Here is a 19,174-nt window from a genome sequence, read left to right as displayed (position 1 = left end):
TATATAAAAATATTTCAGTTATAAAAAGCAATAGTTATAAAATAAACATTTCCGGTGAAATTTCAATCGGTTACACATACAGTATATACGCAGCAAATGCTAATATTGAGCAGTATTTCAAGTTTCACTTTTTTGAGCTCATTTAGTACTACTCTAAGAGATGGATTAATTTAGCCGGCCTACATATGAATAGCCATTTATAAATAAAGAAAAGTAATTGAAGCATGTTGGGCTATATAAATGGTGTGAAACTGGTGGAATCAACAACAAACAAAGCAAGCCTTAAATCAGACGAAAATGGAATTCAAAATATGTGTTTTATTAGTAGCTCTTTTGTCAATGTTGGTAACATGCATTGATGCAACTTTCTTTTTTCACATGAAGCATTGCATAGAATGGCCTATTTATTGGTCTCCATTTGATCACCGCGGCCACCACGGCCACCGCGGCCACCACTACAAAATATATTGTCCACCACCGCCTTCCCCTGAATACGAATCACCACCACCACCACCTCCGCATCCACACAAACACAAACATAAACATAAGCCACCACCACATCCACACAAACACAAATCACCACCTCCACCGCCAACATTAGAAGCTCCTCCTCCGGCACCTCTAGAAGCTCCTTCTCCGTCACCAATGAACATTCCTACGCCACCTATAGAAGCGCCTTCTCCAGCACCCATAGAAGCGCCTACTCCGGCACCAATGGAAACGCCTTCTCCCTCACCCATAGAAGCGCCTACTCCGCCACCCATAGAAGCTCCTTCTCCGGCGCCCATAGAAGAGCCTTCTCCGGCGCCCATAGAAGCGCCTTCTCCGGCACCCATAGAAGCTCCTACTCCGGCACCCATAGAATCGCCTTCTCCGGCACCCATAGAAGCGCCGCCTTCTCCAGCACCCATAGAATCTCCTTCTCCGGCGCCAATGGCCATACCTCCACCGCCGCCTACAGAAGCGCCTACTCCGGCACCAATGGCCATTCATCCTCCTATAGAAGCGCCAACTCCGGCACCAGTCGTAGCTACAGAAGCACCTTCTCCGGCTCCAGCTTAAATTAATTTGCATCACTAATTATCCTTTATCAATTATGCACATGCTATGCTACCCTTCCTTTTATTCTAATGCTGGAAAATTGAATAAACAAGAATCGTGTACGTATATCGGTCTCCTCATTTATGTTGTGAACCAAATTAGGATTTTATTATAATGCTGGAAATTTGAATAAACAAGAAATACGGAGTAGTTTTCAGATATACTTCTACTTATTAATATATTCGTACAGATGAACTAGTACTACGTACTGATTATACTAGAATACTATTGTTGGAATAAGGAAATGAATTGATTGGAGAACAAGAAGGCAATTGATGAAATTATGGCAAGAATATAGAAGGAAAATAACTAAAGATAATGGAAAATCAAATAAAAGGATATTAGTATAATTAGAATATATTTTCCATGTATAGCTAGAAGTAGAGTCTATAAAAGGTTGTGTAATCATTGAGAGAATAAACTTAAGTCATTCACAATGTAGTCTTTAAAGTTCTACTCGTCTTTTACTTTCCGCAATAATCTTTTATTTTTCGCATTATATTTTCTAACATGGTATCATAGCAGGTTCGATCACATGGATCGATCACTGTCTCTAAAGCAAAAATAACAAAAAAACAAAAAACAAAACCCAAATTCTCTTTTCAATCCTTTACCTTTTTCGAGTAATTTTCTTCCACGTTTGATTCCATTCCAATATCTTCTTCACCAAATTTCTCAAATTAGCCTGAAATCGACAAGATATTGAAACAAGCAATGAAATTTGGGAGGGAATTTAGGATTCACCTAGAGCAAACCCTACCGGAGTGGAGGGACAAATTCTTGCGCTACAAGCTGTTGAAGAAGCTGCTGAATAGTATTGCTCCCGCCGCCGGTTATCTGCCTCCGCGCCTTCCGTTGCCGGAGTTTCAGGTCTGGTTTGTGGCGATTCTCACTATTTTTAAACCAATTACTAGTATTATATAAAATATTATCGATGTGCATATTTTTTAATAATGCATGTAATCTAGTCTCCATATTCAAACGCTTTACGTAATTAAGGTCGTTTTAGTATGACGTAATCCACCATATAATTTTTTTTAATAAATTCATAAAAATAATGCCTACTTTAAATAAGTAAGAATCATGAACTGTGAAAAGGAATATTTTAAAAAATAGAATAAGAATACTGAAAGATATTCTATTTTCATTGTTTTTAAAATTTCTATTTACCTTTCTTTTAAAAAACACATAAATTTATAAATCAGAAATCCGATTAGTTTCGTAGTACTACAAATTATGCCAAAGAAAAAGACACAGTATTATATATGTCAACCCGTTTTTCTCGTGTACCAGTCGCCAAATGTATATAATGAAAAATGTGTTATAGATCTTATCTACACATACTCTTGTTTAGTTCTCGTTTACATTATTTATTTTGCTTTATAGTACTTATTTTTTTATATAATACTTCAAAATTTATTAATGAGTCATGAACTCTATAGATTAATTAAAAATAAAGCCCAATTGGTTGATTTGTCTATAAAACTTTAAATAAATATATAAAAATAAAGATAGACCTTTATTTTGTCATATACTCCATCCGTCCACGAAAAATAGAGCACATTTGCCATTTTTGGTTCTTCACGAAAAATAGAGCATATTTAAAAAAGGAAAATTTTCAACAATTTATTCTTACTTTTTTCTCTTCTCTCTTACGAATAGTTATTTACGTATCATAATATTTTGTTGGGGAAAACTAATTCGTCATATTATTTCACAATTTAATATATTCGATCATTAAATTTCATAACCAATAAGGCAAAATGGCCTTGTGGGGATACAATATTAATATAATTCTATAGTAAAATTAAGACGTTCACTAGTTGATACTCCATTATGCAGTAGCAGTAGGTCCTCCTGCATAGTACAATGACAAATATATTCTATCCGACAAAACTATCATTTTATGTACATACCTACAAACCAGTAAAAATATCATTGTATGAACTCAGAGTATCATTCTATCTGTCAAAACTATCATTTTATGTACATACCTACAAATCAGTAAAAGTATCATTGTATCAACTCAGAGTATCATTCTATCCGGTAAAACTATCATTTTATGTACATAACTACAAATCAGTAAAAGTATCATTGTAACAACTCAGAGTATCATTCTATTCGCCAAAACTATCATTCTATCTGCCAAAACTATCATTTTATGTACATACCTACAAATCAGTAAAAGTATCATTGTATCAACTCAGAGTATCATTCTATCCGGCAAAACTATCATTTTATGCAGTGAAAGTGAAAGAATGCAGCGAAATTCAGAAATTAAATGAGGGAAATGACATATTTACCCTTTGCGCCTTTTTTTGAAGTAAATCTAAGTTTGAATCTCAGCCACAAGATTAGAAAATATGCGTGGTCCAGATTTGGTTATAGGGTTATCACACAAATTGGGGGTTGTCGTATGATCACAACTCAGGATATATATTGTAACACCCCGACTTTTTCTACCTTTTTATTGTGTTCTTGAAAGGACCGTCGTTTGTGCACTTGAAAATTTTTCGACCTTGTTTCTTTTATCGAGAGAAGTATTTCACTTTTGGGGCCAAACAATTATTCTTTCGTAGCCCAATTTGAAACCCAATTGTTACGAGCCCAAAATGATACCTACATGAAATAATAGACCACGTATCAAATACACTTTCGACAACAAATCAAGACGAAAAGTTGGATAAGAACCGCGTCACATCAAGACGAAAAGTTGGATAAGAACCACGTCGCATCAGACACGTTTTCCAACGACGGCCGCATTAATTACTCGTCGCATCAAAACGAAAAGACGTGAATTTTTGTCTTTTATGAAAATTTTTTTTTCTATAAATACAAATTCCCTCCACTTCAAATCCTTTACTTCACTACCAAAGATTTGAGGAATCCGAGAGAGGGGATGGAGGAACGAATTTCCGACCACCTACCTGTCGGGAACGGCGTCGGCGGCTGGGGGAGACCCTCGGCGACGGTGGCTGGGGCGGACCGCGACGGCGATCCGCCGCGCGTACAGCAGCAGTGGCGGTAGAGTGGTGGCGGCGTGAGCATAACCGAGAAAGAGAAGAGAGAAAGAGAGGAAAAATGGAGAGGAGAAAGAGAGGGGGGGAGGAGCGCCGCCGGAGCGGCTGCGCTGGAGGGCGGCTGGTCGACGGGAATTTCGATTTGGGGGCGTTGACCACGGCGGCTGAGGCGGATCCGCGACGACGGCGGACCCGCAGCGGTGGCGGCGCTGCGTTTTGATCGAGGGAAGTGCAGCCTTACCTTCGACCGAGAGGAGAAAGAGAGGAGCACGGTGTGAAGGCTTTAAACGAACGAGGTATGGCTTTCTAACTAAGTTTTTCGTGGGCTTTCTGTTAAAGTTACAGTTTTTACGAAAAGTATTTCACGTGGGCTTTCGAACTAAAGTGCTTTTAAGAGCTTTAGTTTTAATATTTTGATTCGAGCATCATTTTATGTGATGAAATTCCTTTTAACTGAGATTGCGAGTATTCTTAATTTTATTCGATGTTGATGTGATTATGTGCTTAAAGTGAAATAATTAAGGTGAAAGTGATGTTATGTGATATATGTGTTGATTTATCGAGTGATTTGTGATTTGCTCGACTTGTTGATGTGATATGAGATGATGCTCGATCTTGACGGAACAAAAAAATGATTTATGTTTCAAAAACGTTTTGAGGAAAATAAAGTTGAAAAGATTATGTCAAGCCATATTTTGTTTTGGAACTATGCCTATCTGACTGCAACTATGAATGGAATGGATTGATGGGAGACCGTGGGAGGTAACCACTTCCCCGGCACTTGAATGTTAAGATATGATGGATGATGAAAGGAACGATGAATGATGAATGGACTGATGAATGAACAAGAGATAGTGAAATTGGGTTTGTCACATACGGCACATGTTCCAGGAAAATAGATCGAAAGATCGCTTTTGAAAAAGGAAAAGAAAAATGTTTAGTGTTCTCGGACTTTTCCTAAAATCCCGAGTTCACTCAAAGAGTGGCTTGACAAAATCTGTTTTTATAAAATATATTTTGGCACGTGTCCACTGAGTACACCAAGTACTCAGCCCTGCATATGTTTTCTCTATGTGCAAGTTGAGCGGTGACGAGCGCGGTGGGTGCTGAGCATGAAATTGAAGAAGATTGTAAATAAAACTTTCTAAATATATTATGTCTTCATACATAATAGTATTCTACTCTCGAATGCTTCCGCCAAGTATTGTTGAGATAATTTTATCTCGAGTTGCTGATTGTTGAAAAGACACTCTGATTTTATTCGAGCTTTTCCCATTTGTTTGGAGCTAAAGTCGAGTTTGCACTCTGTGTATCATACACTCTGATACATATTATTCTTTTAAGCTAATTGAGCCTTTCTTATGAACTGTTATCCTTAAATGTTATTCTTAATGTTTGTCCCTTGGTCACGATCACCTCGTTTGTAACACCCCTGGGGTGGGCGGGCGTGACATATATATATATATATATATATATATATATATATATATAGAGTTGTGATCATATAATAACCCTCAAATCACGTAATAACCCTATAACCAAATCTGGACCACACATATTTTCTAATCTTATGGTTCAGATTCAAACTTAGATTTACTTCATAAAAAAAGCACGGGGGTAAATATGTCATTTCCCTCATTTAATTTCTGAATTTCACCAAATATCACGTAAAATGATAAAATGATATATGTTAGGTTTATTGCATAGAATGATAGTTTTGCCGGATAGAATGATACTCTAAGTTGGTAAAATGATACTTTTGACTGACTGATAAAATGATAAAATGATAGGTTTATTGCATAGAATGATAGTTTTGCCGGATAGAATGATACTCTGAGTTGATAAAATGATACTTTTGACTGACTGATAAAATGATAAAATGATATATGTTAGGTTTATTGCATAGAATGATAGTTTTTCCGGATAGAATGATACTCTGAGTTGATAAAATGATACTTTTAGCTTATAAATGTTAGGTTTAGTGCATAAAATGATAGTTTTGCCGGATAGAATGATACTTTCAGCTGATAGAATGATAGTTTTGCCGGGTAGAATGATACTTTCAGCCGATAGAATGATAGGTATTTTTGGTGTATAAAATGACATTTTTGTTTAATAAAATAATACTTTTACCTGATAAAATGATAATCTAAGCGGATAAAATGACAATAACCTTATAAAAAAGATACTCTGAGATGATAAAATGATACGTTTACTGCTTTATGATAAAATGATAGGTTTATTGCATAGAATGATAGTTTTGCCGGATAGAATGATACTCTGATTTGACTGACTGATAAAATGATAAAATGATATATGTTAGGTTTATTGCATAGAATGATAGTTTTTCTGGATAGAATGATACTCTGAGTTGATAAAATGATACTTTTAGCTTATAAATGTTAGGTTTACTGCATAAAATGATAGTTTTGCCGGATAGAATGATACTTTCAGCCAATAGAATGATAGTTTTGCCGGGTAGAATGATACTTTCAGCCGATAGAATGATAAGTATTTTTGGTGTATAAAATGACATTTTTGTTTAATAAAATGATACTTTTACCTGATAAAATGACAATCTAAGCGGATAAAATGACAGTAACCTTATAAAAATGATACTCTGAGTTGATAATATGATACGTTTACTGCTTTGTGATAAAATGATAGGTTTATTTCATAGAATGATAGTTTTACCGGATAGAATGATACTCTGAGTTGATAAAATGATACTTTTAACTGACTGATAAAATGATATATGTTAGGTTTAGTGCATAGAATGATAGTTTTACTGGATAGAATGATACTCTGAGTTGATAAAATGATAAAATGAGCGAAATTCAGAAATTAAATGAGCGAAATTTGGATACGTAAATTTTATCATGAGCGAAATGACATATTTACCCCCGCGCTTTTTTTTATGAAGTAAATCTAAGTTTGAATCTAGACCACGTGATTTTAAAAATGTGTGGTCCAGATTTAGTTATAGGGTTATTACGGAAATTGGGGTTATCATTATAATGCACCATATATATATACATATATATATATATATATATATATATATATATATATATATATATATATAGTCTCATTATTCACAAATCCACTCTTAAAGACCGAACCACCGAACCATACCAAATTAGGGTTTTTAGATCTAGTTTTTTATGGATGAGAGACACAAATTTATCAATTATTTTCTCCTTCATCACGAGCCTATTTTAATTCATCCGAAGGTAAATAAGTCATACTAACATATTACGAAGATTTAACTTCATCCCGGTAGGTTTTTACTTCATTCTTGTAGGTTTTTACTTCATTCCAGTAGGATTATTACTTCATTGCAGTACGTAAATGCGGTTTCGCCATCGCGTGCCGTTCTTTCTCTCTACAATATCTATCACCACCGCCACAACGCTGATATGATGTAATAAACACATGGAATGATGTAATAAATTGTTGGAATGAAGTATACGTAGAAGCATTTGAAGTCCTACTGGAATGAAGTAAAAACCTTATCCAATGAAGTAATAACATTTCTGAATGAAGTAATAAATGCACTTGAATAAATTGCATTTTTTAATGTAAATAAAGTAAAAACTCAGGTCAATGAATTCAAATGAAACATATGTTGAATAATTTCAAAACCTACTGGAAGAAAGTAAAAACATGTTGTAGTTTCAAGGTATTACTTACGGAATGAAGTAATAAACATATACAATGAAGTAAAATGGGCTTGTAATGAAGACCGAAAAATTTACACAGCAGCACATCTCATAAAAAAAACTAGATCTAATGGCCTAGATTTGGTCTCTAGTTCGGTCTTTAAAATTTGTTCGACATTGATCACAACTCTCTCTCTCTCTCTCTCTCTCTCTATATATATATATATATATATATATATATATATATATATATATATATATATATATATATATATATATAGGGGAGCATTATTCTCCTTTTCAACTATAACATCCTTTCTTCTTCTCATTCTTAGGCGTTAGATCAACTACATCAACGGTCCAGATTGACAATTCCAATGTGAATCCGTGTTGCATTATGGAACATGTGTGTGTGCATTATAAGGCTAAAAAAGTAATTCTACGAGATTAGAACTGCCAGAATTTGGAAAGAGCGAAATTATAGAGATTTGAAACTTCCAACTCTTCATTCTCGGTCATTAAACGTTGTACACCAAATCTTCCAACTCTCCACTCTCTCCACTATCGCCTCTCCCCAAACTCTAGATCTGTGAACAACTCGCAACTCTTTCAAGTAATCGACCGCAAGTGTCCGAAATTTCATCACACATCATCCGCCGTTCGTAACAACGAAACCCTACCGGCGTCAGGGTACGTGTCTGTGCTTTAAATATTGTTTTGGTGCGATAACTATAACTTGTAACAGCGACAACTGTGGCGGAACAATAAATTCACACCGGAATTTATTGATTTGGGTTTAAAAGCATGAATTTTGATGGCCGACTGGGTTGTATTGTGTGTTCTGACATTTCTCTGAATCCTACTGGGTTTTATTTATTCTGGGTCTGAGACCATTGTTTGATTTGGAATTTGATTTGGTTATTGCCAGACAGATAGAATATGCGAGGACGTCCACGCTCACAACCATCTCAAGTTGCAGGTAAATTTGCGGCGCTGCTGGTGGAATTCAATATCTTATATGTCGATTTTGTGGAAGGATTATTCCATGTTTGCTTAATGCAGTATGTATATATATAAGTGTCATTATGTGCAGTATATGATGCATTATATATGTAAGAATTATTCAGGCAATATTATATTTATGCATTATTTATGTTGTACTATGCATTATGTAACATAATATTTGCATTATGCTGTCTATATTATGTATTAATACGGGTACTGACTCTGTGGGTTAAGCAACTCTGTCAAAGTTTACATATTGTTATTGTTTGGTGTGGGAGGTGCATTATGAATCCGTAATTATGCATTTGGTGGAGTGTATGGCTCAGCATGAGTTGTAGTCTTGATATGGTATACTAGTCTTTGTGTGTATTACATGTGCATTTTTGGGTGTAGACAATGCATTATGTATACATGTAAGTGCCATTATGTTCCTTAACTGATGCATTATTTATTTTGGACTGTGCATTATGATGTCTATAGCAGGCATTAATACGTTTATTGTCTTTGATGTTTAAGAAACTCAGACAAGATTCAATATGGTTACTCCTGCGTTTGGGTATTGCATTATGAATCTGTGATGTATTGTTGATATTGGTTACTAGTTTTTTGGTGTAATACGTATGCATTTTTCGCTTTAGACAATGCATTATGTCGTATGAGAGTTTCATTATGTCGAATACATTTTGCATTATAAAAGAGTATTATGAGGAGTATAGTAAGCACAACAGAGGTGTTGACTGTATTTGTTAATTGACTCAGATTACAAACTAAGCTTCAGGTTGTTGATTAAATTGATAAATATGTTATGTTATGGTAATAAGTGCATTATTTGCTTTTTCAAACGCATTATGGGTGGTACTTTTTGCATTATATGTTCTGACTGAAGCAGTAGCTTTTTTGATTTACGTGTCAAACCTTACACAGGTCATATGATGCTGACTTTTGAATTGGTGATAATTTTCTAATGTGTTGTTTTGTTTGGTAATATCAGACAAGGAGCTTGGGGACGAGATAGACGACGTAGTGGACGACATTATACCAGTGGCTGAGTGCAAAAGGAACAAAAGGCTTAGAGATGTGTAGAATCAAGATTGCACGGACGCTCCTTACCTGTGCGCACAACACCCGAGGTTCTGCACACCAAACTAAAGCGACAAAGTATTGGAGGGAGAGACCTGCAAAGTTCAATTTCGAGCAGTGGGTTGATAATTATGGTCTGTAGCGAGTGATGGTTTTGCATATAGGTTGATGGAGGTTAACGAAATCCTTGATTTGGTGGTTCACATTTGAAATTGATACTGAAGTTTTTTGCACCATTAAGATGCGTGTTGGTAGTTGACAATGTTTTTGGGAATATGTAGTATGAATGGATTACAAGTAATTATTCAAACTTATAATATGTGCATTACGTTTATTACTTTGTGCATTATTGTTAAAGATGTTTGCATTATTCAGTAATAATGCGTATTACATCCCACATAATGTAAATGACACGATACATAATGCAACTTGTAAAACAAACAATGCACTAACACATTATACAGTACAATAAGCTAGAGGGATGTAAAATATGTTATTTGATTTACGACTTTCTTTAAGCGCCGAAAGATTATCGATATTCAGATAAGTATTAGGTGCAGTACTATTATTTATGATGTGCATTACGTCTGCATCCAATGGCATTATTTGCAATATAGTATGCATTATGACAATTTTTTGTGTATAGGGGTGAATATGGTTTTGTAGGCCTTAACATGCGTGTAATTTGTAAGTTGCTAACGACACACCCTAGGGTTAAACAAGAAACGTGTGCTAAATATTGAAATACGACACATCAAAACCCTAAATGAATGATGCATACTCTCGGTCCTTCATTAAATTCCTCCAACGTATTATGCATTACACAGAAAAAAGATATCATTATGCACATTTATTTGGTGCATTATATGTATCATTGCACCTTTTCCATAACTTTATTCGGTAAAATATTTAAATTTCAAAAATACGTGATGTTTATATACGTCAGTTACACGCTCTTTTACAACTTCCATATAATGTGTAAGTACTATACCCTAGCCCATAGGCTTATTAAACCCTTGGGTTAAACAAGAAACGTGTGCCAAACATCGAAACACGGTACATTAAGAGCCTTAATGAACAATTTTAACTTACTTAGCAAAATACTAGTAATTGGAACAAGAAATTTCATAATTTCAATTCAGAAAGAAAGGACAATATACAGAAACAAATAAAATTAGAAATAAAATAATTTTAAAATAAATATGTAGACAGGAAATTAGTAACAGAAAGCCTATGCAGCAAAGCAAACTGTGTCGCAAGGCCTGTTCTAGTTAATTTATGCGCACAAAAACGAAATATCAAGAAATTGAATAAACTCCTTAACATTAGATACCATGGGCATAAATAAATCAAATACTAATTCTTGATAAAAGTGTTTGAATCAACAGCAATCTCAGTCGAAAGATGGTGATTTTGTATTTGATAATCACTGGATATCAGTCAATTGACAACAAATTGCATCACAGATTGCCATTTTTTACATCAAGTTTAAAAAATGGCATTTCAATCAGAAATTGGAAAAATAAATGAATTTTTGAGATACTGATGAGAGATCAGATGGTAGTGCATGAAAGTATTCATCATTCAAATGCAGAAATATATCTATATGGGTATATTATCATCATACCTCTTATTCAGATCTCATGAATTCAAAGACACATGAACAAAACGAAATAATTAGAAGAAGAATCAGAATTTCAAGAGTCGATCTAATTTGTAGAATTAGATCGAAATAAATCATCACATAGATCTAAATCTGCAGATTCAATCACGGATTGAAAAATATTTGAAAAATTGGGAGTGGATTTGGAATCAGAATTTGAATTGTCAATCACCACGCCGGTAACAGACGACACTAAACAATTTAGCAATGATCGGATATCCGATAATTGCAAGGAATGGCTGAGCGAAATAATCAATTAGAGAGAAGAGAATTTTCTATACTTCACGTCTGGAGCGAAAATAAAATTGTAGAGAGGAGAATAACCGTGAAGATCTTCAGAGGAGTAAATTAAGGAAGTTACCATAACTACCAAAAACACTTATTACGAATTTAGCCTTTTCCGATTTGTTTAGTGATTATTTTAATTGATTCAACCCACTCATTTAGGCCCTAGGATTTAGTAAATCAACGGCTATGATGAAGAAGGAAATAGGAGGAAATATAGAAAAAGGAAATGAATACATCCCTATATATATATATATATATATAGGGTTTTGATCTATGCAAAACTAGATTTAAATACAGAAACGCAGAACAATATCATAATTAGGTCACTTTTAGGTCATAATTAGGTAATTTTTAGGTCATGCTAACAAAGCATGACCTAAAACGATTTTAGCATGACATTAAACCCAAATATTATAATATGACCTAAAATTGCTTAATTATGACCTTCCGTGTTTTTGGTTAATTATTGACCATTAGATCATCTAATCCTAGGGCCAAGATTTGGTCTGCATTTCTGGATTTAAACACATACTTATTTTGATCATCTCCCTATATATATATATATATATATATATATATATATATATATAGGGTAATGATCAAGATATAACTATTTTTAAGTGTATAACTAGAGAACAAATCTCAGCCACACATCTTAATGGAATAAATATTATTTATTTTAATTATATAAAATAGACCAAGGGTATTTTTGGAAATTACATTATGAGATTTAAATTAATTAAGCGGTTTCCTTTTCTTCTCATTCCAAATCTGCGCCCAAGTGCAGCGAGGGAGATGAGGAACATCCGGCGATCGCCGCCTGGACGGTTAATTTTCTGGAACATCCGGTGATCAAGGATGAGTATTTGCCTCACAGGGATGAGATGTTCAGTTTCTACAGCTGCCATCGACAGGAAGTTCTTCCCCTTTGTGGCTCCCAAACTCCTCTCAGGAAAAATGTATGGAGCTTTCTCCTCACTTAATGTGTCACACAAATTTAAACATATCTAAAATAAATCAGGAGATCTCTTATGTGTAGAGTTGCTGTTGCTGTGTTCATTTATGTATTTTAGAAAATGTGTGCCAAAGTAATTCTGTATCAATACGGCAATACTGTTGCTTTAAGGAAATATTTATGCCTTTCTCTCATTTGCTTCAATACTCTTTTCCCGATTCTCAAAACTAGGCACCACCATAATATATAAGCTCAATTTATACGTTTTGTTTGAATTTGGCCAAAAAGCTCACTTTATACATCATTCCATTTCATATCTATTAGGTGAATCAACAGGAATGAAAGAAAATTCAAAATTAAAATTACTGGAAGATTTTAATGCCACCAATTACTGGAAGATTTTAGCATAATTAAAATCAAAACGTCGTATAAAGCAAAAAAACACTATTAACATGATTTTGCTTCACTGTTGTTAATAAAACACATCACTATTAGCATGATTTTACTTCACTATTGTTTATAAAACATATCACTCTTACCATTATTTTACTTCACTGTTGTTTACAAAACGCATCACTCTTAGCATGATTTTACTTCACTCTTGTTTACAAAACATATCACTCTTAGTATGATTTTACTTCACTCTTGTTTACAAAACACATCACTCTTAAAATGATTTTACTTCACTGTTCGTTACAAAACACATCACTCTTAGTATGATTTTACTTCACTCTTGTTTACAAAACACATCACTCTTAGCATGATCTTACTTCACTCTTCTTTACAAAACACATCACTCTTATTCTGATTTTACTTCACTCTTGTTTACAAAATATATCACTCTTATTCTGATTTTACTTCACTCTTGTTTACAAAATACTTCACTCTTATTCTGATTTTACTTCACTCTTGTTTACAAAACACATCACTCTTAGCATTATTTTACTTCACTCTTGTTTACAAAACACATCACTCTTATTATGATTTTACTTCACTCTTGTTTACAAAACACATCACTCTTATTATGATTTTAAACATTGGGGAACAAAAAATTTAATTAAATTTCAACAGCTCGGAAGAATCATAAATGTGATAAATAAATAATTGTACACTTAGGATGATTGTGATAGAGAGTGGAGTAGTAACGTAGTCATTAGCTTGGATTATTTATTGCTACGTTGCCATTTTTTGTTTTGAGCGTGAGCATTTAATTAAAAAAAAGAAAAAAGAAAATAACAAATCAATGCAACTGTTTTCATTTCATCTTCATCCGATCAAGCCCTGAGTAAGATTTGGCCTTAATGCCTCAATCCATTTCCAGCACTGGAACGAGGAGAAGCCTCCGACGCGCAGAGTTCGCTTTGCATCAATCCTGTTATCGAAAGCATTCGCTATTCTCTTAATCGCCACCTCCTCCATCGTCTCGGCATTGGTAGCAGAGCTGCGGCGGAGCAATACCACACCAAATCACAAACGGAAAAAAAAAGCACAGCAAATTGCAGAAATTGAGTTTACCAAACGAGACCGTAAGCGCCGCGGCCAACGGGAGTAATCGGCGGTGCGTATTTGGAGGGGACCTCGAAGAGGTTGCCGAGGACGTTGTACTGAATGAATTTTCCGCCATGGATTGGAACGCCTTTTACTTGGACAGCTGAAGCATTGGATTCGATTTCGCTTTCCTTTTCCCTTTCCATTTGGTTTTGCTGTGAGACTGTGGGAGACTGTGGCCGAGATCTCCTCCTACCTTCACCTACCTAATTTTAGCTATGCAATGACCATTATACCCCGCCTTGTTATTATGGAGTAAATTTGTGATTGAGGGAACTAATATCTCATTAAATTCGAAAATTAATACTAGCCCTTGATTTTTTGATCTTGTGTCTATGATTTGTTCTCTAGTTATTTGGTTAAAGGGCATTTGCTATAGATCACTACCCTATATATATATATATATATATATATATATATATATATATATATATATATATATATATATATATATATATATATATCGCACACAATTCATTAATTAATGTCATCTCCAACGAATGTATAGCAGTTGGAAGCCCCATCCCTAGTTCCCTACTCATCATAGATACATTCATTAATTAATGTCATCTCCAACGAATTGTATGCTTATTGTATTAGAAATTTCGAATACAACAATATTTATGGAAACTCCATATATATGTATATATATAGTATACTTTTGCTAATTTTATTAACTCCATCTTTTGTTCACCGCACATACTACACTCTATTATTGATCAAGACTTCCATAGGAAAAAGAAGCTTGATTAATTAATTCGTTGGTCCATCACTACATAAAATCAAAATCACAAATGTGTTTATAGCTTTTTACCTAAGGTGGCCTAATTAGTAGTCTTGGGAGCCTACTATTACAAGCTTATTGTTTAAATTAAATTAATAGCCAAACCTATAAAAATAAAGCTGTTGTTGCCTTAACTAATCTAGATCAATTGTTCAAGAACAAGTATTATATAAATGACAAAACATTCATCCATTTATGCATCCAGTGAGTTAAACCAAAATCATATCTGAAAATATATTGCATTACTAGCTACTTACTAGCAAGTAGTGAGAGTAAAATGAATCTCAAATTTTGGGTTTTTGTAGTTCTGTTACGCTACTTATTTTGAGCCTTATTACTGCAAAAAAATATTACTACTATTACTCTTCATCACCACCACCACCACCACCAACTTATGGTGATTTATTCTATCTTCTTCACAAACATTGCCACTCTCCGCCTCCACCACCAATGTACGAGCTAGAGCCCGAGGGTCCATCACCGGTGCCAGAAGCAGAAGAGGCTCCTTTAGCTCCGTCTCCTATCTAGTTCCAGCTTTAATTAGAGCTTGTTTTTATCGTACCATCTTATTTTATCAATAACTCATTTTATCACTAGTGTTACTCTCTTGATTAAGTAAAAAAAAGAAAAGCTAGATATAATAAGCATTGTGCACCTAGCTCGAAGTCTTCTGAGAAGCTAGTAGCTAACTGAATTTTGGAGAGTTCGAATTAAATTTGGTTAATGTATTTGTGCCTTAATTCTGTGATTAGTGAATGTTCTAATATGAGGTGTGAATGTAATTTTGTTTTTGATGCTTAGAGCATCTGCAACGGGGACGGACGGCGTCCGTCCGTGCTAGCGAGCAGCTGACGTGGCCCGCAGCGATTGGGCAACGGCATGGCCGTTGCCTTTGAATTTTTTTTTAATTAAAAATCGGTTTTTAATTTAAAAAACCGATTAAAAATAAGAAAAAATATTTTTCCACTTCCCAAAAAAAATATATCCGTTTTTTACCACTTTTTAATTTTTTTATTTATTTCCCCCAAAAATACACATTTTCATCTATAAATACTCTCACTTTCACACCCAAAAATTCACACCACACTGCACAATTCTCACCTTCATTCTCACATATCCATTCTCATCTTCATTATATCATATACATTCTCAATCTTTCTTCCACTCCTACAACATAACAATGTCCGGCCAAAGCAATAACCCCCCGGGCTCCCACGGTTGGAACCCCGAATGGTTCTCTTCACAACCGTTTCCTAGTCCGAAAACGGAATATTCGGCCCCTCTTCAAACCCAAAGTTCGGGCGTTCCGGGTGGCTACCAGCCATACCCAATCGACGACCAAGATGCCCCCGAAGGGCAATACGGGTGGACACCCGAGCCTAGGCCGACCGCCCCCTCCCAAACTCCGACTCCTCCTGCTCGCGGTGTCAGCACACCGTACACTCCGGCGGAGATGGATAAATTGTTCGCAGCGTACTTGGAAATCTCTGAAGATCCGGGGGTTGGCACGAACCAATCCGGCGATCACTTTTGGTGGCGCATCGCTCGCCGGTACAATGAAAACCGGCCGCCGGGAACAATCGAGCGCAACGAGAGTATGGTGTGCAACGCCATCTACCGGGCCAACGAAGAAATTGGCAAGTTCAACGGCTATTTCCTCCAGGAAGAGCGGTCGGCGGGGAGTGGCCGGAGCGAGGTCGACATCATCACTGTCGCGATGAGCACCTACCAATCCATGAACTACAAGCCATTCAAGTACCTCAACGTTTGGCAGGAGACGCAGACGCACCCGAAGTATAGGGGAGGCATAACATCCTCCTCTAGCAGCTCCTCCAAACGGTCAAGGTCGGTATCTCTATCCGACGCCGGCTCCGAAGAAGTGGCTAGCCAACTCGACGGAGCTAACTTGGGTAGCCCCGACGCCGGCCCGAGCGGTTCCCAACGCCGACCGCAAGGAAGGAAGAATCGCGCTGCGGCTGCAACCGCCAATGCTCCCGAACCCGCTCCTGTTCCCGTTCCATATGCGCCACCTCCACCCCCACCAACTCGTTGTGGACCCTCTTGGCCCAACTCAATATGGCCGATAGGTCAACTATGACCCCTCGTAACTTCGATCGCATGAGGCCATGATATTGGGCCTCCAAAGACAATTGGGGGTAGTGCCGTCGGATGAATAGTCTTCCACGGGGGTATTTTTAGCTTTTAATTATGTAATTTTTAATTATTAGGAGTTTAATTATGTAATTTTAAATTTTTAGGATTTTAATTATGTCGTTTTTATTTTATTTGTTATTTGTAATATTATTTAGGTTTTTTTAATGAATTTTAATATTATGGAAATGTTTTTGTTTAATTGAATTTTAAATTGAATTGTGCTCGTCCTTGCGGAAGGCAACATCTATAAATAACACTACACACACACAATTCCCCCACCATTTTTTCCACACAAACACTACACTCTCACAAACACTATATCATCTCTCTTTCCTCTCCAATTTCTGCAAAAATGTCCGGTGAAGGAAACTCCGGCGGCGAGGGCGGCGGCTACGACTTGAACGCGTTTTTCGACTGGGGGGCATGTACAATGTTTTGGGTGCTTCCGATTTTGGTTCGTCGCCGAGCACCCAAGGCTCGGCGACGCTGGCGTACCAAACACCATCTTTTCCAGTTGATACATACTATCGTCCTCCTCCCTTGGGATGAGGAGCTCGCAAACGTAGGGATTATCCCAAATTAGGGAGGATATTACGAAGGAACCCAATCCGGAGGCGGTGCCGGACGGAGAGGACAGCGGCCGTCATCCATACACACAAGCGGAGACGATGACTCTGTTCGACGCTTGGATCAGTACGTTGAACGATCCCATCCTCGGGGAATCAACAAAACCGCAATGTTTTTTGGGATAAGGTCACCGTCTTATACAACGCAAATAAGTCGAGGGGGACCTTCCGTCGCAACCTGAAGATGGTTCGCGCTCATTTTAAGCGAGCCGACAGAGATGTCAAAAGATTTTGTGGGATCTAAAAGAGGGAAGCAGAGCAATACCAAAGCGGATCCAGTGGATCCGACATTCTGAGAGCGGCTTTGCGAATCTTCAAATTCAACACCGGCAAAGATTTCAGATTTCCCGATGTTTGGGAGGCGGTCAAACATCTTGATAGGTGGGCTGGCGGTGTCGATTCCTCCACGGGCTCGAGCTCGAGCTCGAGCTCAAAACGCACGAAGTATACGGCTAGTGACCAATACTCGTCTAGTGAGGGCGAGGAAGGCAACACCTCACAAGAGGTTGAGTTCCCGACATCCGATGCAGGGGGCTCCTCATGTACACGACGTCGGCTGCAAGGGAACAAGGCGGCGAAGGCGGCTAGAGGGAGGGGGAGGGGCCGAGGTGAATCAAGCCACTCGGGCTCCCAAGGGCCGTCGTCCTCCCTAATGTCCATGTACTTCACCTCCACGATGGCTGACACTTCCCGCATGACGCGTCCCCAATATCAAGCCCATCTTGTCGGCATTGAGTATATGGCAAATCAACTTGGTATTCCGCCTCCACCTAGCTTGAGGGCACCACCGCCGCCTTCGAGGGATGATTCGCCGGCGGAATAGTTTTTATAATTATGGGTACAATTTTTAATTTCTAATATTTTAAATTATGTCTTTTTATTTTTTTTAGGATTTTAATTATGTATTTTTTTATTTTCTTGGGATTTTAATTATGTTTTTTTTATTTTTTTAGGATTTTATATTTTAATTTTCTTTTATTTAATGAAGTGTGTTTTTATTAATTGAATTTGTATCATATAAAAATAAAAAATGAAATTGAATGAATAGTTAAGGGATGAGATGGTTAAGAGATTGAGACCATCCACTACGCTGTCTCTATACCGTCCCTTAAACCGTCCCTTAACTACTATTTGACCACTATTTGAGGGTCACACTGTCCTTTTTTCTTCCATCCCTTAACTAAGGGACGGAACCTGCAACGCTCCGTCCCTTAACCGTCCCTTATTCCGTCCCTTAATTACTATTCATTCAATTTCATTTTTTATTTTTTTTACAACCTAATTAAAT

At 36.4% G+C, this 19,174-nt stretch overlaps 1 protein-coding gene and 2 non-coding genes across 3 annotated transcripts; all 3 read right to left on the bottom strand.

Moving 5' to 3' along the window:
- Positions 1-455: 455 nt before the first annotated feature.
- LOC121807994 (glycine-rich cell wall structural protein-like) lies at positions 456-989 on the bottom strand. Its single transcript, XM_042208324.1, has one exon. The coding sequence runs from the start codon at positions 987-989 to the stop codon at positions 456-458; it is 534 nt and encodes a 177-aa protein (XP_042064258.1).
- Positions 990-11,254: 10,265 nt separating this feature from the next.
- On the bottom strand, positions 11,255-11,340 carry LOC121810158. The gene has a single exon (XR_006052415.1). It is a non-coding gene; the product is annotated as a small nucleolar RNA Z196/R39/R59 family (small nucleolar RNA).
- Positions 11,341-11,415: 75 nt separating this feature from the next.
- Positions 11,416-11,500, bottom strand: LOC121810157. The gene has a single exon (XR_006052414.1). It is a non-coding gene; the product is annotated as a small nucleolar RNA Z195/SNORD33/SNORD32 family (small nucleolar RNA).
- Between the last annotated feature and the right edge of the window lie 7,674 nt (positions 11,501-19,174).

The sequence above is a fragment of the Salvia splendens genome, chromosome 6, assembly GCF_004379255.2.
Source record: "Salvia splendens isolate huo1 chromosome 6, SspV2, whole genome shotgun sequence".
NCBI classification, from domain to species: domain Eukaryota; kingdom Viridiplantae; phylum Streptophyta; class Magnoliopsida; order Lamiales; family Lamiaceae; genus Salvia; species Salvia splendens.
This window is presented reverse-complemented; position numbering and strand designations above follow the sequence as displayed.